The following is a 22,803-nucleotide window of genomic DNA, read 5'->3' on the forward strand; positions in this document are numbered from 1 at the left end:
CATTAGGAAAACATACTGAAATTCCAAACACAGTTAGTGAGGAAAATCCTTTTGCAAGTTCTTGCACAGATCAATACCAATAACCAATCTGTGGTTATTTCACCCTGCAAGTAATTCTCATGAATCAGAGATCTTCTGAGATCAAAGGTATTTTCTTTTGAATGCCTTGAACTAGGAACTCAATGCAGTTTTCAAACAAGGAATTCCAGAATTCCATTTTAAAGACTGAAGAATACAGAGTTTAAATATGCAATTAGGCTGATTTCTCATGTTATATTTTACATAAACTTTGTAAGCCACTAAGGAAGAGAGTTTTTTATAAATGTGTAAACATTTATCTCTTCCTTGCTGCCTTTAAAAACTGTCCTTCTCACTCAGTCCAGGAAACACTGAGCAGACATGATTCCTTAAAATCTGTAGATATGTCAAAGATATCTACAAATATCCTGGAAATGTGAAAAGCAGAATAATAAAAAAATATTATTTTTTCACTAAAGAACACAGAAGGAATTAAATAGAAACATATCTCATTTTGACCCATACATTTGACATAAAGAATAAAGCTTTCGTATTTTGTTCCAAACCCACATACATAAAAATGAATCCCCTCTGACAGTAAACCTGCAGACAAGTGGTCTCTCATTCTCATCTGTGATTAAAGTCACGTATGACTTCCCTTCCACTGCTGCTGCTTTCAGCTCCTCCCTTTTCCTCTCCTCTCTTCTCTCAAATGAAACTCTACTCTCAGCTTCACTCCAACCTTGTCATAGCTATTGTATTAGAATCAAGAGCTATTTCATGCTGCTTTAGTGAAATCCAGAGTGAGTTGGAGCCTTCATTTTAACACAGGGGCTATGTGACCTTGGATAGATAGTACCAGGCTGATTTCAAATAATCCTTCCTTGAGGAAGACAACTGCAGAGCACCTGGGAAAGTGGCACCCATACCTGGTGGAAGAAGAGAGAGTTATTCATGCCTTCAGAAAGACAACATACATAGAAGGATTTTGTACCTTCGGGTACTCTGACTCTATCTAAGGATTCTGGGGTGATTTGTCAGGTTGGACAGATGCACAGTTCTCCTTTGCTACCCAGCAGTGAGGTGTCTGCCTTCTAGAAACTACTCTGAAAAAGTTGTGTTTCTCACCATACCTGTTACACGTACCAAAAGAATCTACCTCTAAATTAAACTATTCAGAGAGAAATTGAAAACTTGCGAGGTCTCAGAATGTATTGCAATGCCTGAATCAGCTGAAATATGGAGGAACTGGTTTGGGGGATAAAGACATGCCAAGAAAAGCTTTCAGGCAAAACATGCGTGCTCTTGATTAAGAGCCAGAATTTTTCACGCAATAGCCAAACCAAAAAAAGAAGGAAAAATTCAGCAAAGTATTTTTTAATTATGTTGGGGAAAAAAAACCATAAAAACAAAATCATTCTTAATTTCCCATTTTCTCTAATTTAATAGTCCAAAGAAAAATAAATACCACTTTATAATGTACACAATGTAGGTTATGCACTGTGTAATTACAATTCTGCTCAGGACTCAGCACCTGAACTGTGCAGGAGTTCAATTCAGAATTTTGTCTGTTTACCGCCAGTGAGAGACAGCCAAAGCTGCAGCAGCTGTCACTCACCATTTCCAAATGAGCGACCTCTGACTGGAATTGGTTTTTACAGTCCACCAGACTCTTAAAAATGCAATTTTGATGTTAAATCTAATCCCTTAGCCTTACAAAACAAGGTTGTTTTTATTCTATTTGTACTCCAAGTAAAAATGTAGCCATGAACAGTGGTTCTTCAGGAAATCTCCGTGTCAAGGCAAACCTGTAACAAGAATAATATAAAAGAAACATGCTCAAAAATATGAATCTACTTCAGAACAATGCTTGGAATGTAGCACACAAAAACCTCAGCAGGTAAAATATATTATTTAGTGTATTTTCCAGTTTGTTGCTAAGAAACTGTTGCTTTATTTCACTACTGTCATTTGCAAAAAAATTTTGATTGTTCTTTTGCCATTTTGGTCATCTCATTGTAACAGCTATATAAATAAATGGGTTTTAAAAGGAAAAACACTGGATTGTGTTCCATGCGATTTCATCTGTAGCCTGGTTTCCCATATTCCTAACTGTAGCTTAGTTCCCTCCAAAAAGATCTATAAAATCAAACAGATTATTTTACAAGAGCACAGAAAAGATCCTTATATTTATTTTTATGTAACATATAAAATCTGTAAGATCACAGTCATTGTGCTCACCGTCTTTCTCTGAGAACTAGTAATGTGCTCCTACAGTGTCTGATCTGCTGCCCTCTGTCCAAAAGTAGTTAAAGGCACATGCAAAAAGATAGACTAACAACAGAGAAAACAGAAAGTGTTGTTTTTCTTCAAATCTTCCAGCTATTTGTATGATTTTACCTAGCAGTAAGACCTAATACCCAACTACTTTACAAAGTTTAAATGAATGATTTTCTATTGTAAAAACTGGCTCTGCTATATTCGTAAGAGGAAGCTGATGAGTCCAGTTCCTTGCTCTGACAACCATCAACACTGTCACACTCATGTCTAATATTATATTAAAACTAACAACTGTTTGTCTTCAAGTATTCTTTACTCATTAGTAGTCATAGAAACTTTAGATTTCCTACATAAAATTACTGTTGGCGAGTTTACCAAGTTTCTTCTTGTGCTAGTGTCCTTTACTTTATTCTTCCTTTCCTGGTATGTAAAGACTGCAGTCATATCTGCTCTAATCCTGGATTAAACAAGCTAAACTCAGAATTTAGTTTTCACTCCTAAAATAGGCTCTTCATTCTCCTGAGCACCCTAGCAGTTCCCTTGGCATCTGTTGCAGTTTGACTTCACCTCTCTTGAATTAAGGTGATCAGAATATAGTACAAAAATAAAAAATATCTCGGAAATAATGCCTCTTGCACAGAATGAATATCTGTACAAGAGTTAGTTTACCAAATATACTACATTGGCAGCTCACAGTTAATCTTGTGGTCAATTACTACTGTCATCCACAGCGAGCAAAAATTAATTAAGTCCCATCTTAATGGTATACATTCTCAGCATTAGCTTTAGCTGAATAGTGCTGTACTTTGGATAATACAATTAATCCAATTATACTGGTCCTCAAGGTCCTTTCAATCGGCCTCGATATCATAATTCCCCTCTGTATTAATAACTGTGTCATCAGCAAATTTAATATTGTATCACAGTTATTCATTAAATAAGATTAGTCCACGAGACTTTAAGAAATGCAAGTAAACTCCATATAGCTGATGGGTTAATCTGTCAATATACATATCTATGTGCTCCCCCAAAAGAAACATACATTTCCCTTCCTCTTTAGCCAATTTCATTTCCCTTGGAGTTCTGTCCTATTCCTTTTCCCCTATGAATAATATTTTGAGGTTGTCCAAGATTACATGCACTTTATTTTTCTGCCCAGAAAATCCTCTTAAGGGACATGGCCTGATTTCCCATTTCCCCTTGGTTAACCAATACTGACTTTTATTTAATTTCCTGTTATCTTCATAACTTCCTTTAGCATTCTTCCCTTGAAAATGCAGTATCTACTGCATCTGACTGCATTTGCAACCATTCCAAATGTTTCTCTCATATTAAATGGAGTTGTCTTTGTTTGCTATTCTTCAATCACACAGAAAAATCTTCACCTTGACAAACCTGTACTTGAAAAAGTCTTTGCTACTAGAACTAGAGTTAAACATGCCAGTACTCTTAAATCTCATGCTTACAGATTATCTTGTTCTCCTGGCTTTATAAGAACATTCACTGAAGGAGGAGCATGCTGTCTTCACACAGGTAAGTGAGAAATGCATTTGTGAAGATGGAAGAACAAACAGAGAAAAAGTAAAGAAAGGCAGCACAGGCAAAGGGGTATATATTTTCAAATGAGGTTCAACAATAGAGAGTTATTTTTTTCCATGGTGCTACGCCATAAGATCTTGCCAGTCCTAGAACAGTATTCCAGAACTTCTGAAAATGACAACAAAGGCCTTAAGCCAGAGAAGCAAGGTTTACCTTGCCACTTCAGGACCAACAAGCCTCATCTGGCTGCATGACAGAAAAGAGAGAAAAGCAAATTTTACAGTCTGCAAAGCACAGGAGGCATCAGGTCCCCCACTGGCCAGCAGCTGCATGTTCTTCAGGTGCACAGTGCACTGTGAGCATTAATATAAATCACAGTATGGGGACATTCTTTTGTTAGCAGAAATAGCTATCAAAATCAGTAATTAAGCACATACTGACATTCCTGCAAGAGACAAAAAAAAAAAAAAAAAAGAAAGAAAAAAAAAGAGAGAAACCGAGGAATTTGATTACTAAGTGAAAGCCTACATCAGTTGCTGACATGCACATTCAACTGTTCCTGGTGCTGAATTCAGCTACATGAATCCCAAAATTAAAGGTACTGGTCAAAACATTCTCTGACTTAAGCTTTCTTAGGAGAAGTCTTCCATATTTCATAAAAAATCAAAATATTAATTAAAAAAACACATAATATCTATTATGTAATACTGCACAGCAGAGACTAAACCACAATCCCTGGGCTACTGATCTGCAGGAATGTAAATTTACAGCTGCGAAGAACAGGATATATTACCAGGTAAAGTTCTGTAATGAGGACATCAAACCCTTCAAGTTCTCTTGGGCTCTCAGACAAGGCTTAAATACCTTGGAAACTATTGATAAAATAACAAAATATGCATGTACTGACATGAGTTATGCAAGCAAATGACATAATTGCTTAACTTATTAATACAGGTTATTATCTTCAATTCACAATTTCCTGGTATTTAAATAACTGTTGATCTAAAGAAGCCCTAGGGGGGTAAAGCAGACCTGTTTCATTTGTCATTTACAGTTTTACTAAGAGCTCACTCTGCACTGTCAATAATGGAATTGTATTTACCAGGAGTTTAACAGCTGACTCTCTGTTAGACACGAAGGTGAACTTCTCATTGACAAAGCCTTGTCACAACATACCAAAGCTGGGCCTCTTTCAGGTCACAAAGGCTCAGAAAGGTTAACTGTACAAAGGCTTAGAAAGATTATTGTTACTGTAATACTAAGCAAATGTTTAGTTCCCTTGGTTATCCCATTTCAAAGCAACTCAAATAACCAAAGCCCTGTAATTCAGTCCCTCAGTCTAGAACAGAGAGCTCAGTAGTGATCAAGAAGAAAATCAGCTGCACCCCTTACATGAATTCTTACAGAAAAAAATAAGAATACTCCTATCTCTTGTAAAAACCTGTGCACAATTACATTAGAAAGAACAATTCAACATAATTTGGCAATTATTTCCTATTAAATCTTTCTTTCAGGACAAAGCTGATAATTCTACAACTACGAAAGGACATGTAATTATACCTAGGAGTAACAGCTAAGAACTCTTCTGTCCAAGTTTTTTTCATTATTTTTATTCAGTGTCAAGTCAACCACACCAGAATTTCAGAGCAATCTGTTCCTTTTGCTTCTGCAAATTTACTTTTGCTTACATGCAATAAACAAGAAGAGAGAAAATGAAAAATATTGTAAACAAGCTTTTTTGTCACTTGTTTTTAACTTAAACAACCTGTAAGGAAAGGGACTTTTAATGAAGGAATGCATGAAGAGTGCTGAGACCCCTCCTTAGGGCTGGCATGAGGATGCAGTCCCAGTTCCTGTGGGTGAGACAGTCCTGTTGGCCATCACTGCCTCCAGCTCAGTCCCACGTAAATAAGGTTTGATGGCTGTACTGTGAAAGGCACCATGCAAATGCAAACCATGCACACCAAGAAGGGGGAGCCTGAAAACTGAATCCTCTGAGTGCCCCAGAGCTGAGGCTGGGGGTTTTTGCCACGTGCCAAAGTCACAGCCTCAGCTCACAGGGCTCGCTGTGGTGGCAGAAGTGACACTGCTCCCTCCTGACTGGCAGCCTGACCTTCCCCTCTCTGCCAAAATCCGCTCACCAGGAAAACTCCTGCAATGTGTCCTCTCTGCCACAGAAAGAGCAATTTACTCACTGTTCTACACATAAACCAGCAGCACTGTCTCCATCTCCACAGGCACACTGCCCTGGTATTTCTGTGTGCAAAGAACAATATTTTACACGTTTTTGGGGGGATTTCTAAGTATTTGAGACATGTTTACTGTGCATATCCAAAGACATATTTACAAGCAAGTAAACTCAAGGGTGTGTACGTATTTCTGTCCAGACAAGCCCAGGAAAAATTCTGAGTAGTGCCAAAAAATACACTTAATCCTGATAATTAGACTACTAATAAACTACCCTGATATATTTTACATGAAGTACACCATAAATTAATTACAGGAGAGTCCCTGCTCCCTGAACTCACTTCCTGACCATCACTGATTTAAATTCATCTTGTACAGAACATCAGGACCCAGCATCAAAAGCTCTGCAGCCTTGGTCATGGAATATGAATTGAAAGAAACTCCTTATTGTGCATTGTGATGTCATTAGCGATGACTAAATGGAACTGAAAGTGTCACTGAAAATATTTAATATGCTTATTTCTGCCCTTGGCCTTAAGACATTAAAAAAAAAAAAAAATGGAAAAAGCTGGAGAAAACAATCCTGTTTTCCCATCTTCTCACAGAACCAGGAAAGTCCTGCAAATACCAAGCAGAAGAAATGATTGTAACTGTTGTTGTAATTGTACTTGAACCTCCCGTCCCAGTCTCTATCACCTCCAAAGCTTTTAACTCACTCCCCGTCTCACAGCAAGACGCTCCTCTGAACATCACCTTTCAGAAGAAACAAAAACCTCCCATTTTAATTTATGCCGTCCTTTTCCATCGGTAGGACACGGCTGCGAAAGGCACGGATCACACAAGAGGAAAAAAGAACCCGTGCCGTGACCCCGGCGGCGCTCGCTCCTTCCCTGGAGCCGTGTGCCACACGTAGCTCTGCCCGTAAAGGCGGCACCACTCCAACACCCGAACAAGGGCGAACAGCAGATGTCTGGGGCTGCACGAGCAGCGCCGCTGACACCGGGCGGCCGCAGCGCGGACTCCAGGCGGGATTCCAGGCGGGATTCCCGCGGCCGCTCCCGCCTTCCCTCGGGATCGGGATCGGGATCGGGATCGGGATCGGGATCGGGATCGGGATCGGGCCCGGCCGGCGCCGCGCAGTGACGCCGCGCGCCGGTGACGTCACGCGGCAATGGCGGCGCCCAGGAGCGCACGCGGGGCGCAGCGGCCGTAGCGGAAGGGCCGGGCCTGGGCAGCGCCCGCGGTCCCGCTCCGTGCCCCTCTGTGCCCCGTCCCTGTCCGTCCCTGTCCGTCCCTGTACGCGGTAAGCGCTGGGCGGGGCGGGGGGAGCAAGTGCCCCGAGCTCCCGCGTGTGGCGGCGGAGGCCGTGCTGGGCCCCGCCGCGGCTCCGGTGGGTCCCGGGCGGGCAGGGGTGGGAGCGCTGCGCGGCCTGCTGAGGGGATTCATCCAGCGGTCCTGTTTCATCTCCGGAGGAGGGACGCAGTGGGCCTGGCCTGCCTGTTGTGTTTAGCTATATTATAGTTTAAGTTATATTTTAGCTATATATATATATTAGCTCGAAGTTATATTTAGGTATTGATATATTTAAAAAATAAGTAAAATAATTATTCCGTGGATACCCGTTTGCTTGACTATCAAGGTAGTCTCCATTCCTTGGATTTTAAGGCCTTCTTTTTTTTTTTTCCTCTCTCAGTTTCTTTTTTAGGTAAAAAATGAAGGCCAGAAAAGGAGGGAGATTTAGATCTTCCTTTAAATTGAAGCGAAAAGGCATTGAAGTAGTAGGAGAATGGAAAACTGTGCCGATTGACCCCAATCTATTTGCTGAGGAGGAGTTTCGAGACATTGTGTGCTTGGAGGAGCTCACAGAGTACAAGCTAGTAAGTTCTTCCAAAGTGGGGAAAGTAAAAGAGAAGAAGAGAAAGGCTGAGAGTGCTGCTGAAGAAGGCAGTGAGGAGGTGGAAGAGCCTGTTGTTCCCCCAAAAAAGAAAAAGAAAAACAAAGATTTGAGAAGCCAGACAGATAAAGGTAATATTCCTAATGCAGCAGAAGTTGATGTGCTGGTTGATAAAGAGGCAAAGCGTAATGAAATAATTGAAGAAGAAGCTAATTGTGAAGACCATGGACATGTGACTGAGAGCACATCAAGCAGAAGAGACACTCCAAAGAAGAAGAAAAAGAAGGTGCCTAAAAACAAGGCTTTTCAAGCACAGGAAGCCCTTCCATCAGTAGCTACTTCTAAAAAAGTCAAAAACTGGACAACAGAAGTTTTATCCACCTCAACTGATCAAAAAGCTGATGTGTCTGCATGGAAAGACCTGTTTGTACCTGAGCCAGTGCTGCAGGCCTTGAGCTGCCTGGGGTTTAGTGCTCCAACTCCTATTCAAGCCTTAGCCTTGCCTTCCGCCATTCGGGATAATATGGACATTCTTGGTGCTGCAGAAACAGGTACGAGTCTGTTCAGCTGATCTGGATGCTGGGAGCATCCGTTTCTCTCCTTAAAATGTAGCCCATGGTTGCAAGTTTCTACATGCAGAAGAAGAAGCTTTTATGTATTATGAGAGAAGAGCTTTTGTCTTTTGCATATCCACCGTATTAGTAGAGTTTGAAAACTTTGAAACTTAAATGTTTGTAAGCATGGGAACTTACATGTTTGTAAACTTACATGTTGAAACTTACATGTTGGTAAACATGGGAGCTCCCATCTTTACAAAGCACGCAAAGCTTTGAAGTCTCAATGAGTTTCTTTTGGCACAAGTCTCTTTTCCTGTTTCTCAAACTGCTTCCTGTTTTGGGAATGTTAAGGTGATACTCTGCAAAAGGCAGAATTAATGAAGCAAACAGGGTCATTTCTGCATCAGCCAAGCACAATCTGTGCAGATATCTGTGGAGATAATTCATGCTAGTAGTGAATAAACACTGGGCACAGAGTTTAATGTGAATATGACCCAGGTCCTACTCAGAGCTAAACGGGCCCACCCTGTGCTCTGTCCCCCAGCTTTGCCTGTATGTTGTCACCAGCCCTTCTCCCTGCTTAAAGTGCTTGAAGTGAGTTATTACATTAATGATTTGAGAGGTAGATTCACATCCATCTTGTGCTTAGCTTCTGCTTTCAACATTGCTAGCCTTCATGAAATTTGTTAAAGCTTCTTGTTTACTTAATGCTGTGAAGTCTCAGAACATTATGTTCCCTCAAATTTTGTTTGCAGTTCATACCTTTGAAGTTTTGTCTTTAGCAACATTTTTTCCCTAAAACACCTAGAGATAGGAAGCATAATTGAAAGCTGCCTTGGTTTAAAAGCTTCCTTTAGACTGTCTTCATTTGTTCCAGTTGCTTTATCTCCCTGCTTCTCTGTAAAGTCATTTATTGCTCTCCAGCAAGGAGGTATAGTAACTAATAAGATATGCAGTCATTTGCATTTTTATTTTAATTAGAAGCTGCATTGATGCTATTAGCTTTAGTAGGATTAGAAAGCCCCGCAGGGAGTGTTTTTAAAAATGGAACTGAAAATTTAAATGGTGTTTTTGTACTGCAAAAAAAGTGCCATTTTGGCAGTGCTGGTAAGCAAATTCCTCTAGCTGCAGGGTGGAAAGCATGGCTGTTGGCAGGCTGTGTTGTTGCTTTATAACTTTGTATAACCCTGAGGTAGTAGGAATGTGTTTTGCTCATTTAGTCTTTCATAAGTGAAATCCAGATTCTCCCTAGAGAGTCTATTGGATCATCATGTTCCTGTAGAAACTTGGGAGATGTGGACAGCTGCTTGTCAGGAGGTGCTGCAGTTGGGACAAGCTGAAACTCTAGTTCTTTTTTGTGCATCCTGCAGCACCTCTTAGCATTGGGCTTGGGGGAGGAATATGCAAAGTTAAAGAACTAATCTTTTCTGGTAGCAACATTGGGAAGACTGGGAAGATTGTGATATCACAGTAGATCCATGTGCAGATCAGACGAAGGGAATGTCAAGACTTGTTTTTGCAGTGGGTCTAACCCTTGCTGTTCATTACTATGTAGAACTACTGAGGTTCCTGGTTAAGGAGCCAAATCTATATGAAATTTTACAACTGAAACTGTTTAAAAGAGCACGAGTTGGCTTGAAATGTAGTACCAATATATCCCTTCCTCCTGGTTTTGCACGCCCGTCTGTGGTATGTAGTTTGTGTGCAATATAGATAACATGTCCTGTGAGGTGATAATTTTTTTTAATTTGTGTGTAAATCTAGTGTCTGTAGAATAGTCCTGATTGTCACAGCCATAATCTGTCTGGGTGCAGTACTGACATTTGCACCAGCAAACTTCATTATGTTTAATTCAAAATCAGCAGTGCTCTTCACCTTCAAAACAGCTATTCTGTATTACCAGAACCTTATTGTATAAGTGCTCTAAATACAGGTTATAAATATTTTCTGCTTCAAGTGCAGGCAGAAGTCATAAAATACCTCCCAGCCATGCAGAAAGGTGGGTAAGTGGATACGAGACTTCGTAGCAACACTGCTCAGGATGATGACACTGAGCTTATCTGTATTAGCTCATATTAGGGTTCTCTCCTTAAACAGGCAAAATTCTGTGTTGCTAAACAAACCTTTACAGCTTTTTGATATGGAAGGAATTGAGATGAGATTTCCAGAGGACTGCTTTCCATCAGTGGCCTATTACAGGAATGGCCTAATAGTGTCTTGTACTCTGGATGCTGCTTACGTGATTAGTGAACTGCTAAATCTGAAAAGCTTAGCTGGGGTGGATGTGCTACCAGGCTTTTCCTAATGTCTTTATTACTGATAGATAGTTCAGAAGGGAATGTGTGGCAAGGATGTAACTTGCAGTTAGTACAGTGAACCCTTGCAATTAAACTTGCTTTTGACAAGCCCTGTCACTCCAAAGTGGTTTCTCTCTTTTAAATGAGATGTATGTAAATGAGATGATTATAAAAGTATGACCCAGTGCTAGATCAGGAAATTATACAGTGGAGCATTTCAAAATATCTTAGAAAGTTGTAAATACAGGACTATAAATTGAAGATGGAAGCTAATCCTTCAAGTGCATTCCAGTTTGTCCTTGGCCTCATTTGCTATTCCTTTATTTGGAGAATGTTGATTAGAACTTTCAATTAGGGTATGGTATTCTCCTTACGGGCTTTAAAAGTTCTTTAAAAATACCTTGACTGCAACTACAGCTTTTTAAAAACACTTTTAGAACAAATAAATATGCCTGGCCTGCTAGAGATTGAAAAATACCTATACCCCAGGAACAGGGGAATGGAAATGTATAAAGAGAACAGGAGAAAAGATGCTACTGCTGCAAGTTTCTGGTATTCTAAAGATCATGAGTTTGCATCTGTTACAATGATGTGTTTTAAGAACAGTGTGTGATTGGCTGTTGCTTTTCTCATCTTTTCAAATAAATGACTTGTCAGTCTGTGTTATTATTCTTGTTTGTTTTTTTTTTTAGGAAGCGGCAAAACGCTTGCATTTGCAATTCCGATGATTCACTCTGTGCTGCAGTGGCAAAAATCAAATAACTCAACAACCAGAAATGACAGTGTTTCTAAAGAGTCCCATCAGCATCATGATGAACCAAGATGGAAAAATGAGGATGAAGCAGAAAAACTAACCCATCAGCAGGTTGAAGATAGCGGAGATGAAGATGATGCATCTTTCACTACAGGCTGTGTGAAGGTGCTGGAAAACGTTGAATTCAATTCCGATGACGAGACACACACTGTTGGCTCTGATAAAAAGAGACCTCTTTTAGGACTGGTCCTTACACCTACAAGAGAATTAGCTGTACAAGTAAAGCACCACATTGATGCAGTTGCAAAGTTTACAGGTATGTAAGTCCCAGAGGCCATGTTCCACAGCCAGATTAGACTGTGTTTGGATCTTGGCATTGGTGTTGAGCCAGAATGTGTGCTGCACTTCCTTCCATAAAATCATAAAATTAGTATACCTCTTGAGGGGGTTAGAGTTTTTAGCCACTGATGTGTGAGAAATGCATGGAGATTCTTCAGTGATATGCACATGGAAGTAAGCAGTTAATGTGAGCTGTTTGTTTTAAAATGTGTCTTCCTTCAAATAGGTATTGATTCCTGCTCTCACAACACAGAATCAGTACTAGATACCTGGTGACAGCTAACCTTGTTCTAGTTTTGGGTAATGCAGGCTATATATAATTAATAATTTCATTATAGATAAAATTTTTATTTTTTAATATATATATATAATAATTTCATTTTTAACAAGCATATCAATCTTTGTATATACTGTATATGTATAACTTTGTTCTGTCTAATTTTAAAAAAAAGTTATGGCCATAAATATTTAGGGTAGATGGCATTGCTGGGTTGCCTGACTTACCTCTTGCAGCAGTCAAGCCACAGAAGTGTTCCTGAGTAACATGCCTGACAAAAGCAGTTCCCCCCTCTTCCTTTCCAAACCAGAAGTCAGTACATCTATTAAGTGAATGAGTGAGGCCATGAAACTGTTGAAGACAGCGAGTTTTTCCCAATTCTCTCCACTTCTCCAGTACCAGTAATTGTTTATTTATTAAAGAAGATATGTAGTGCAGCACACTACTTTTAAGTTCATCTTCCTTTGGTGTCTGTATGTCCTGCTGTGCTCATCACTCTGCATCTGATTACAAGAGTTTTTTAACTGCTAGGCTGAAATAATCAATTTATGTCATACAGTTCTGATAGAAGCAGTGCTATTTATGTATAAAAATCTGCTGCCCAAGTGATAATATAGTTGCTGCAGCAGGAGAGGCAGTATTTTGATGTGGACTTATTATTGCCTCAAACTCACTTTGGGAAAAAAAACTGCTGTAGTGTTTTCCAAGTAGTCCAGAAGAGAGATCTGGAAGCTTGTATATTGGAAGGGTCTTGCAGAGTAGCATTGAGTTTATCATGGGCCAGTGTACTCTTTGAAGAAGGAGGGTGAAATAAGCCATGTGTGGAGTCTGCTTCCGAAGATAAACTCCTTTTAGTACCTCTGCAAACTACTTAAAGCTAACGAGGTCTGTGCTACTGTGCAAGAATCAGTAATCGGATGGAAGCGTGCTTGGTAGGATTATTCCATAGCAAGTAAGCAGCTATTTAGCAAGACAAGCATTTCTCAGTCTTATTCTTGAAAGGATCTTCTGGTTATTCTTAACAGGAATATGTTTGTTCATGCAAATATAATTGAGAAAACACAAGACTCAAATTTGTGTAAACAAAACTAATAGCTATGGGTGTGATTCTTCATGCTTTTGAAAGACTGGTGCACTAATTCTTGGCATCTACCTGTAATGAAGATTCTTCTGTAAAATTGAGTGCATTTCTATAAGCTCAGTATTAGATGAAACCCCTGAAGTTTCTTGGCGAAAATGCTTGTTGAAAGTTGCAATGTAGACTGTTTAAAACACTTCATGAAGCAGATATATAAAAACATTCACTAGTAAATTAGTGGAATAAAATCTGTTATTTATATGTTCTAGGCATTAAGACTGCAATCCTAGTAGGAGGCATGGCTGCACAGAAGCAAGAACGTGTGCTGAATCGAAAGCCAGAAATTGTAATTGCAACCCCAGGCCGTCTGTGGGAGTTAGTTAAAGAGAGACACCCACATCTTTCAAATCTTCGTCAGCTCAGGTAAAGGTGCCTTTTCAGATGACTGCTGGATACTGAACTGGGCAGCCCTGCATTCTGGTTAGGTTTAATAACATTAAATAATTTAGACTACACAAGATCAGCTATTTCTGGGTGAGTGTTTAATTGAAATGCACATTGGTTATTTTGATGGAGGGAAGTGTTAGTTAAAGACAGTAGTAAAAACCTGATTTTTCAAAAAGAAATGCAGAAGGCTACTGTAGCTGCCCCAGCATACCTGGTGCTCCTTTTCATTTTATATGCATAATAGTCTTTATGTGTTTAGCAGGAAAAGTTGTTCTTAAGTGTATCATGTTTGTATTTAACAGCACAAGTGTATTTTTACTGTGTGTTTTCTACTTGACAGGTGCCTTGTGATTGATGAAGCAGACCGAATGGTTGAGAAAGGTCACTTCTTAGAGCTGTCTCAGTTGCTCGAAATCTTAAATGATTCACAGTATAACCCTCGACGACAGACTTTTGTTTTTTCTGCCACTTTGACTTTAGTCCATCAGACTCCCACAAGAGTTTTACAAAAAAAGAATGCTAAAAAGATGGACAAGAAGACCAAACTAGAATTGTTAATGGAAAAAGTAGGAATAAAGGGCAAACCCAAAGTAATAGACTTAACAAGGAAAGAGGCTACTGTTGAGACACTGACAGAAACCAGAATCCACTGTAACACAAATGAGAAGGACTATTATCTCTATTACTTTCTTCTCCAGTATCCAGGAAGAACCATGGTCTTTGCAAACAGCATAGATTGTGTAAAACGCCTCAGTTCTCTCCTCACAATCTTAAATTGTGATCCTCTTCCTTTGCACGCCAACATGCACCAAAAGCAAAGGCTGAAAAACCTGGAAAGGTTTGCTGAGCGAGAGAGGTGAGTTGATTTTCAACTTCTTAGTTCCAAAAAAAACTTCCTTCTTTTTTTTCCGAGTAGAGAAGAAAAGAAATTGCATGAAGGGTGGTGGTGAAGGGAAACAACTCTGTTAGAGTGGCAGCAGGTTGGGGAAGTTCACTGAGGATGTGAATCCCCTCCCTGTTCATGAGCTCAAGATATTAATGAGGATGAGGTTTCACAGTTAAGGTGATGAACTGGAGCAAGTTCAGTGGAAGGCCACCAAGATACTCAAGAATTATTGGCTCTGCAAGAGAAAAGGCTGAAGGGACTGAGTGTTTCTGTTACCTAGGAAAAGTATTTTGTGGGGAGCTAGTGGCGGCCCTCTCACACCATAAAAAAAGGTTATCCAGAAGATGGAGCCAGGCTTTTCAGAGTGGTGCTTGATAGGAGGATGAGGGGTAATGAGTGCAAGTTCAAATAAGAGATTCAGGCTGGATATGAGAGAGATTTTTCTCTGTGAGGACAGCTGAGCATGGGAACAGGCTGCTTGTCTTGGAGTTTTTTGAGGCTCAGTTGGATAAAAGCCTTGAGCAACCTGGTCCAGTCTTGCAGCTCATCCTTCTTGGAAGAAGAGATTTTAATGGAGATCTCCTGAGGTCCGCTAGAGCCTGTGGTCCAGGAGCTTGTTGCTGCTGAAGGAGCTGTCACTTGCCTTGTTTTCAGACATTATTTTAGACCTGACCTGCACAGTTCTGCCCAGGTCTTGGCCCTAGAGCTCATTTCATCCTCTAAGTTATTGTATCTCCCTAAACCATCAGAAAACTAACTCATTTGCAGGTTTAATTATAGAAATCAGTATCCTGAGGGTTGAAGTATCTTTGAGCAGTGCAGAAGAAAGGGCAGTTGGCCTTTCAGCAGTAGTGGGCAGCCAGCCCAAGCAGACCTGTCCTGCCATTTTATGAAACAATGTTTTGGGTTGTCTTTGGCATGGCCTTTGGGAGGAGATTGTTAGTGTCATTACTTCCATAGTCCAGAAGCCTCACAGTTTAGTCCTGCTGTGAACTGCTGCATGCTGTTTGGCAGTTTGTACCTTGTTAATAGATCCAGGCATGGAGAACAAAGGTTGAATTGCTGTGATGGAGCTGCAGCATCCCTTGGCAAATGTATTGCTAGCATTTGCATAGGTCAGGTGAAGTGTTTTCAGAGACTGCAGTGTTTTCAAGGCAGGAAAGAAATCTGTGAGACCATCTCTCATGGCCTTCTGCAGATTGCAAGCTGTAGAATTTTCTGTTGTTATTTCTGCTTTGAACCTTGTAGTCAGATGCCATAAAATCTCAACAAATTTCCGTCACCTGAAAGTTACTTGTTTCAGTTGCTGGGAGATGTTTTTAAAACAAACTGTTCCATATCCTGGGGAGACTTTTGTCTCTGTAGAGACTGCTTATATAAAAGAACAACATTTTTGTTCATCTTGTCTAGGGATAAGGAGAAATAGTAATTGTTAGAACAGAACTTCCCCCTTTATTTCTAGGTTTTAATTTACTGAGAGTGTATTTGAGTGCAAGTTGGTAAAAGATACTTTACCCCCAAAAACTAATATTTAAATAGATAATGTTAATAATGTTATTTTCCTCAACTGGTGAAACTTTTAATAACATGTCTGTACTGCCAGAGAATCAACTGTATTGTTAATGGTGGACTCAAAGCAAGATAAATTCTTTAGAACCTGGACAGTACACTGAAAAGTGCAATGCAGGGGCACATACCCCCCTTCCTCGTTGAATAGCAATTTTTTCTAGCATTCTTGTGAAGTGAGAGAGAAGAAAAACATAGGAAAAGAGGATCCAGCAAGGTAGTGCATTTATTTCTTGAAAACAGAGTAGACATGCTGAAGGCAACATTTGCATTTTAAATTTTACTCTTAAGAATTATTGTTTCAAGACTGCCCTTGAGGTAAATTTGGTATCGTTTCTGTAAGGGCAAACAGAATGCATATACAGATAATACAGTATAAATCTGTTTCTTAAAGTGATGTGGTAGAATTCTAAGTTGTTGTATTTTATGTTCCTTTGCAAATTATTTACTCTTCAATTTTATGTTCATTACATTTCGTCACTTTCTCAGCTGTGTCCTCCTGACAACAGATGTTGCAGCTCGTGGTCTTGATATTCCTAATGTCCAGCATGTCATCCACTACCAGGTTAAGCATTTTTAATGTTTTTCTTTTTACTATTTTGGTTTGATATGAGTTTTTGCTGATCCAAATCCTGAACACTGTAAAGCTGTAATTCTTGGTCCCATATATAGTATTGTCCCAAGTATAGGGATTAAATCATTTATTTGTCCTTAGTGCTTTGTACTTAAAGATCTCATTTCTGCAGTGACTGACTGCAACAGGTAGCACTTTATGAATGTGTGATTATATGTCAGAAATGACATAATAGATACGATCTTCCTTGCTTTTTGTTTACCTTTTATATACAAAGGTGTCAAATTACTCGGCCTTATAACTATTCTCTGAGGACACATAAAATATTTTCTTGCTTTGCAAGTGAAATGACAGAGGGTCAGAAGTTAGGAGAGACTCACAAAAGGTTACGCAAGGAAAACTTCTGGATCAGAGAACACTAAGTGTGTCCTGACATCATCTTTTACATTATTTTCATCCGTGTTACGTGCAGTGTACTGTGTGTGTAAAACCAAAGTTCTTTGGCAGCCTCTTGCCCAAGGCATGCCAGACTGCTGGCAGCTGTGCTGGCCGCTCATGGCTTCTCTGGGTTGCTGCAGGTCCCGCGCACCTCGGAGCTGTACGTGCACAGGAGCGGCCGCACGGCCCGAGCTGCCAGCCAAGGCCTCAGCCTGCTGCTGATCGGCCCCGAGGACCTCATCAATTTTCGGAAAATCTATAAAACACTGGAGAAGAGTGAAGAGCTGCCGTTCTTCCCAATTGATGCCAAGTGCATGACTTCTATTAGGGTAAAGTAAAAACGGTCTTTTTGCAGCATGAGTAGTTGCTTGCTTATTTATATTACTGATATGATTTTGCCTGTTGTGTTCTTTCCAGGTTTCAGATGAAATTTACTCTAGAGGATCTGGATTAGAAAATTAAGTTCATTACACTTTATATTTTTTTAAGCAATATCTATGATTTCTCGTCAATAACTGGCCAAGAAAGTAGTTCAATCATAAACATCACTTATGTTTTTCCAGAAAGAGTGTAAGGAAGTTTTGTGGCTGTAGAGCTGGGATGGCACTGCTAAGTACATTTTTTAAAGCCTCTTATGTTAGGAACAGACTAGAGAACAGTAGCAGGTTCAGGGATATTCAGTGGTCTTCACCTGCCTCTTCCCATCTGAAGTTGTGAGTTTTCTGCATTTCTAAAAGTTATTGTACTGTGAGGCCACAGCTGCCACCAAACCCTGTCAAACTGAGTGTGTTTACCTTTCCTAGGTTATTGCCCATTTTAAAGAGGATTCAGTCATTCACTAACTCACAAGATAGACAATTGTTAGAATTTACAAAACAGTGTGTTTAAGAAAGCATTTAGTCACTGCAAATTTTCTGCTTGTTGAATAAGAGACTATTTCATGTCTCAGCATTCTCTTGGCAGTTTGGATGGTCAGCCAGACACAAATGGGACATACTTAAATACTAGATTTTAAAGCAGTCCAGCTGGGGTAGAAATGTCTGAATATTGCACAATCATTGAGAACAGGGAAGAGTGCAAGCAGTCAGATAATGCAGCAGATGTCTTCCTCATGGTATTTTGATTCAGGCTTACCTACTTGTATTGGATTAAGCCCAGGGTCTACCCCAGTGGCAACAGCAGTATCCTCACCTTGAGAACAATGACAGGAATTTTCAAAACCCAGGCTTGCTGCAAATAGGGTATTCCTTTCAGGAAATGCAGCTTTCTGAAAGAGGAAAGAACCAAATAAATGCTTCCACGGATTCATTTTTTTCTCTTCTTCGTAGTAATGAAGAGAATCTGATTTCCACCCTTGTCTCCCCCATTGTCCCTTTCCACCCACTAAATGTTTCTAGTTACTGAGAGAAATCTGTTATTTTGAAGACTGTTGCTTCAGAGGCTCCTTCTGTGTTTCTTGATGAGTAGTTGTTGGCTCTTACCATGCTCTGTCAATTGATGGGCAAATAAATGTTGCTTCTACTCTTTCTTTTTCCTGTCACTATCTCACAATGATCTCCTAGCTGTAATAGTGCTCCTCTCCCCAGAGGAGATCTTTGTAATTGTAGTTGCAACCTCATAAGCCCTTGCAACAGTCAGATCTTATTTAGGCTTTGTCCTGGGTTTAATCACAAAGTCATTGTAGTTGGGACTAATAGTGCTGTTGTTTATGTCTGCCCCATTGTCCTTCCTCCTTTGCATGTCTTCATTCAAGTTCAGGAAAAGTCTGAAGGGTTTTAACTTGAGAGGAATAGAGTTGTTGAATCAAGATAGATTTAAAGAGGACTTAAATTTTACAGCGATGGAGAAGCTTACTTTAAATTTCTTGTAATGATCTAACAAGTGACTGACTTAGTAGTGCACTCCAAGTGTTACTTCTTCTCTCTCTCTCTCTCTCTCTCTCTCTCTCTCTCTCTCTCTCTCTCTCTCTCTCTCTCTCTCTCTCTCCCCCTCTCCCTCTCTCTAGTAATTACCCTGGCAGTCCTGGCTGCTGCTGCTACTGTGCAGCACTTGACCATTCCGATTCCTGCATAGTTTTGTTCTATGCAACTTTAGGCACATTCCAAAGAGCAGAACTTGCTTCTAGTTGGTTCATAATTACTGTTATTGTAGATTTTCTTTCCACAGTGAGTTATTTCTTTGGCCCAGCTGGAAGCCTGCAGGTCAGGTTAAGTTTGCTGGACATCTTTGTGCAGCTGGGAAGAAGGACAGGACATTCTGTCCTCTGCCTTAACAAGATCCAGGTGCATTCCTGAAAATATCATCTGTTCCTTCCATATGGCCTGCAGGAGTTCACTTTCTTCAGAGTGGAATGAAAGTAGTGGCTGCTCCTTACTGCTGAGACTAGTAACTCTGAGATCAAGCTGTACTATATAAGTATGTAACTTGGAAATGATTGGTATCTGAATCATGGTTTGTTCTTGATGTCTCTCAAGTGTTTATAATGATTCATTCATAGAAAGTTAAGATTCAGGTATGTTTAGTAATTGAGATGTTTTAGAAGTCAGATTCTATCATGGCTCTAAGGAAGGAAAATGCTAGTGAATGATGATGTGTTTATTAGGTGGGACGTGAGTAGGGAACAAAAGTGTCTCTGCATCCCAGCGTGCAGTGCAGTGCATGCTCTCAAACACTTACTCTGCTGAAGCACCCCACATTTAAACCTGATCATAATGCCTAAATGTACTTTCATTGCAGGAACGGATGAATCTGGCAAGGCAGATTGAGAAGGCAGAATTTTTTAACAGTCGGGCAAAACAACACAACTCCTGGCTCCAGCAAGCTGCAGAGGCTCTTGAGATTGATCTTGAGGATGACATGTTGATGGGCAAGTAGAAAATGTTTTTTCATGGATATGCTCAGTAGGGCTCATAGTGCTGGTGTCCAGAAGAAGCCTCACCATGGTAGAGAATCTTCAAAAGCTGCAGGGGTTTCAGGGGAAGGAAAGGAGTCTTGTTGGTGCGTGGTATTGGTGGTGTTTTCAGGATGGTTGTGCAGCTGGAGCTGAGGAAGTGAGGTGTGACTGTTCTGACAAGTTACAGACAAGTCTACGTGTTGTAGGACCAGAACTGTTGAGCTTCTGGCAAACATGTCAGAGTAATCTACGCAGCCCAGTATGTCCTGATTTGAGTCTTGTCCCCTCTTGTCATAGAGAAGGCTGTTTCCACACTTCTGCTTCTCTCTCCCACTCTCTTGTAGTCAGGCATCAGGACAGGAGCCTGACAGCTCTGTGTGGGAACAACCGGGAAGTGCTAGGGAACACCAAATATTATGTGAGCCTTAAGTAGGTTGAGCTGTGTGGGCTAAATGGCCGATACATATATTGAAGTTGATGAGGTTTTTGGTGTTTTGTTAGAAGTAAATAATTTCTTACATTTTTGAAATTAAATATTTTGCAGGCTGTAGCTGAGAGAATGTGTAGGGCTGTACAACTGCAAGTAGCTATTAGTTCAATGCCATGAAATTTTGCAAAGCTTAGATGCACTGTAAAATGCCCCATTGTGTGTTCATATTTTGGGAGCTGAAGGTATGATTTCCTACTAGTTCTTGGAAGGCAGGCTGAGTAGGGTTACTGCAGAGGTCTCTTCAGATTAGTCAGGCTCTAACCTGTTAGCTGCTAAATATACCAATGCTTTAATTTTGAAACATGTTTAGATTCATGTCTTTCTTTATTCATGCCTGGACTAGCTGCTTCTCAACCACTTTGCAAGCAAACACTAACCATTTCTGTCCTTATTGTTCAGGAGTGCTTTCAGATAATTAGCACTCTGCTGTCTTGTTTTGACATAATCTGAGTATGCTGTGCTTTGGAATGAATTTCCAAATAGCACATCCAGTCCAAGTAAGTTGTGACTCTCAAGTGAAACACTTTGTAATTGCCACCCAGAAACTTGCCAGGTTTATGCTTTAAAGTGTACAGTCTCTCATTCTTGTGTGGCTTGTTGGAGACCAGTTAAACTCCCAGTCATTCGTGCCATACGTGAAGTGCCTGTTACACAGTTACAATAGATTCAGTAATGTGCTTTCAATTTTACCTTACAGCAAGCTTGATTTCATTTTTCTCCTCAGTTCAGGCCTTAACTATCATTACTCAGTAGTCAGGATTCGTTTCAATCTCATTGTCTTGTGAACTGCCTGGGTGATCTGAAAATGTCACAGATGACTGGGAGTTGAGTGACCTTGTTAGAGAGAGAAAGCTGGGGTCAGCATCTGCCCTTATCAGGTCTTACAAACACCTGCAATGCAAGTTTTTTTCTTGTTGTAACATTCTATATCTTTGATTTCTGCCCCAAGGAAGAAAAACTAGTGAGCAAGAAGAAAGCCAGAAGCAAAAGATGCTGAAGGGGATGAAAAAACAACTGAAACATATGTTGTCCCAGCCACTGTTCAAAGTCCTTATGAAAACCAAGTACCCAACACAGTCTGGAAAACTACTCTTACCTCAGACATCAGAGCGCATTTCAGCTCTAGGTGCCATGTCCAAAAAGCAAGCCAAGAAGAAGAAATCAATAAAATAAAATTAGATAACAGCAAGATCACAGAAGCAAGGACTATCCTCAATCAAGGCTGTCAGTGCTTATGGAGGAAGCCAGCTAGAAGACAGATTGTGTAAGGTTGTTGCCTGTGTATTGGTTGTGCAGGCACAAAACAAAATGCTGATTTAAAGGGCTTAATTAACATCTGGTTAGTTACTGTTGAATCTTGTCTTGGATCTTGGTTTTTTATGTTATTTTTTTCATAAATCTCTATATTAATAGAAGTTAATTAGTTTTCACATAGTTCTGATAATTACTCCACTTTGTGAGATGGGTAAGAGTTACTGAGTGGAATTCACTATGGGCATACTTTAATGGTAAAACTTGATTTGAATTTTAATGTTTTTGAAGGACAGAGGAAGGTCAGCTATATACAGTGCAAGTACAGTCTGAGTGGTAGTGGGAGGTTTGGCTTTTGCTGCCTCCAGCTCAGTGTGAAAGGCAGAAAATACAGATAATGTTGCAAGTAAGTCTACAGTTCTGATTATGGAAATGTCCAAGTTTTCTTTCTCCTCTGATAATATTTCTCAGTTCTGTTCTCCACCAGGTTTAATTCTCTTAGTCCTGTGTTAATATATTTGAATGTGCAAAAAAAATTGGGGTGGCAATGGACCAGAACTGACCTTGGGAGATGTGTAGACTTCTGAGAAATAAGTGTTGCTACTCAGTGTTTTGTTTTCTTGATTAATATTTGAAGTTAAGCCTGTATTTGAAAACATGTTAGAACCATGATTTTTACTGTAATAGAAGAAATGATGTTTTGAAATGTCAATTTTGAAGATTGTGCCATGATAATTATGTTTTTAAATAATTTTAACCTGATCTGGGCAAATATTTTTAAACTGTTTTTAAAAATATGTCAGAAAAATATATTTTGAATTTTTGTTAAATTATATCTGCCATAAACTTGAAAACCTGTGTCTGTTTTCAGTTACTTGAGATTTCTAAATCCTTCATAGTTGATGCTGTTTACACTTAGCAGGCAAGGAGAGGGGAAAAGCACCTGAAAGATAAGACAGGGGAATCTGGAATCTGTATTGGTGGGAGGACAGGTAACCTTCACCTGCTGGCTCTGGATGAGACTTGGTTTCTGTGTCT

General features: G+C 39.9%; 2 protein-coding genes across 4 annotated transcripts; one reads left to right on the plus strand and one right to left on the minus strand.

The window, feature by feature from the left end:
* Positions 1-496: 496 nt before the first annotated feature.
* Positions 497-7,674, minus strand: LOC135302009 (sterile alpha motif domain-containing protein 1-like). Its single transcript, XM_064422591.1, has 3 exons — positions 7,644-7,674; positions 6,778-7,453; positions 497-1,826 (listed from the first exon to the last, which is right to left on the minus strand). Exons 1-3 carry the CDS (start codon positions 7,672-7,674, stop codon positions 1,751-1,753), a joined length of 783 nt encoding a protein of 260 aa, XP_064278661.1. The 3' UTR covers positions 497-1,750.
* On the plus strand, positions 7,199-22,619 carry DDX24 (DEAD-box helicase 24). Of its 3 annotated transcripts, none has more exons than XM_064423498.1 (9): positions 7,199-7,327; positions 7,718-8,469; positions 11,465-11,842; positions 13,490-13,643; positions 14,008-14,523; positions 16,609-16,684; positions 17,272-17,460; positions 19,868-20,001; positions 21,468-22,619. In XM_064423498.1, exons 2-9 carry the CDS (start codon positions 7,737-7,739, stop codon positions 21,685-21,687), a joined length of 2,400 nt encoding a protein of 799 aa, XP_064279568.1. In that variant the 5' UTR covers positions 7,199-7,327; positions 7,718-7,736; the 3' UTR covers positions 21,688-22,619. The 3 variants fall into 3 exon arrangements, with proteins under 3 accessions (XP_064279568.1, XP_064279569.1, XP_064279570.1); XM_064423499.1 differs by having other exon boundaries at positions 7,302-7,327; positions 7,730-8,469; XM_064423500.1 differs by lacking the exon at positions 7,199-7,327 and adding an exon at positions 7,395-7,414 and having other exon boundaries at positions 7,730-8,469.
* Positions 22,620-22,803: the final 184 nt, after the last annotated feature.

This window comes from Passer domesticus, chromosome 6 (genome assembly GCF_036417665.1).
Source record: "Passer domesticus isolate bPasDom1 chromosome 6, bPasDom1.hap1, whole genome shotgun sequence".
NCBI lineage: Eukaryota > Metazoa > Chordata > Aves > Passeriformes > Passeridae > Passer > Passer domesticus.

What these genes read in the sequence shown, in the direction of transcription:
- LOC135302009 (XM_064422591.1), bottom strand. Translation starts at nt 7,674, where the DNA reads ATGGAGACTACCTTGATAGTCAAGCAAACGG. An exon ending in CTTGATAGTCAAGCAAACGG is followed by an intron (nt 7,454 to 7,643) that starts GTATCCACGGAA and finishes TCCCCTCAGCAG; the next exon opens with GCCGCGCAGCGCTCCCACCC. An exon ending in GTTTTTGTTTCTTCTGAAAG is followed by an intron (nt 1,827 to 6,777) that starts GTGATGTTCAGA and finishes TTCTTGTTACAG; the next exon opens with GTTTGCCTTGACACGGAGAT.
- DDX24 (XM_064423498.1), top strand. Translation starts at nt 7,737, where the DNA reads ATGAAGGCCAGAAAAGGAGGGAGATTTAGATCTTCCTTTAAATTGAAG. An exon ending in AGTGCATGACTTCTATTAGG is followed by an intron (nt 17,461 to 19,867) that starts GTAAAGTAAAAA and finishes CTTTCATTGCAG; the next exon opens with GAACGGATGAATCTGGCAAG. An exon ending in GATGACATGTTGATGGGCAA is followed by an intron (nt 20,002 to 21,467) that starts GTAGAAAATGTT and finishes GCCCCAAGGAAG; the next exon opens with AAAAACTAGTGAGCAAGAAG.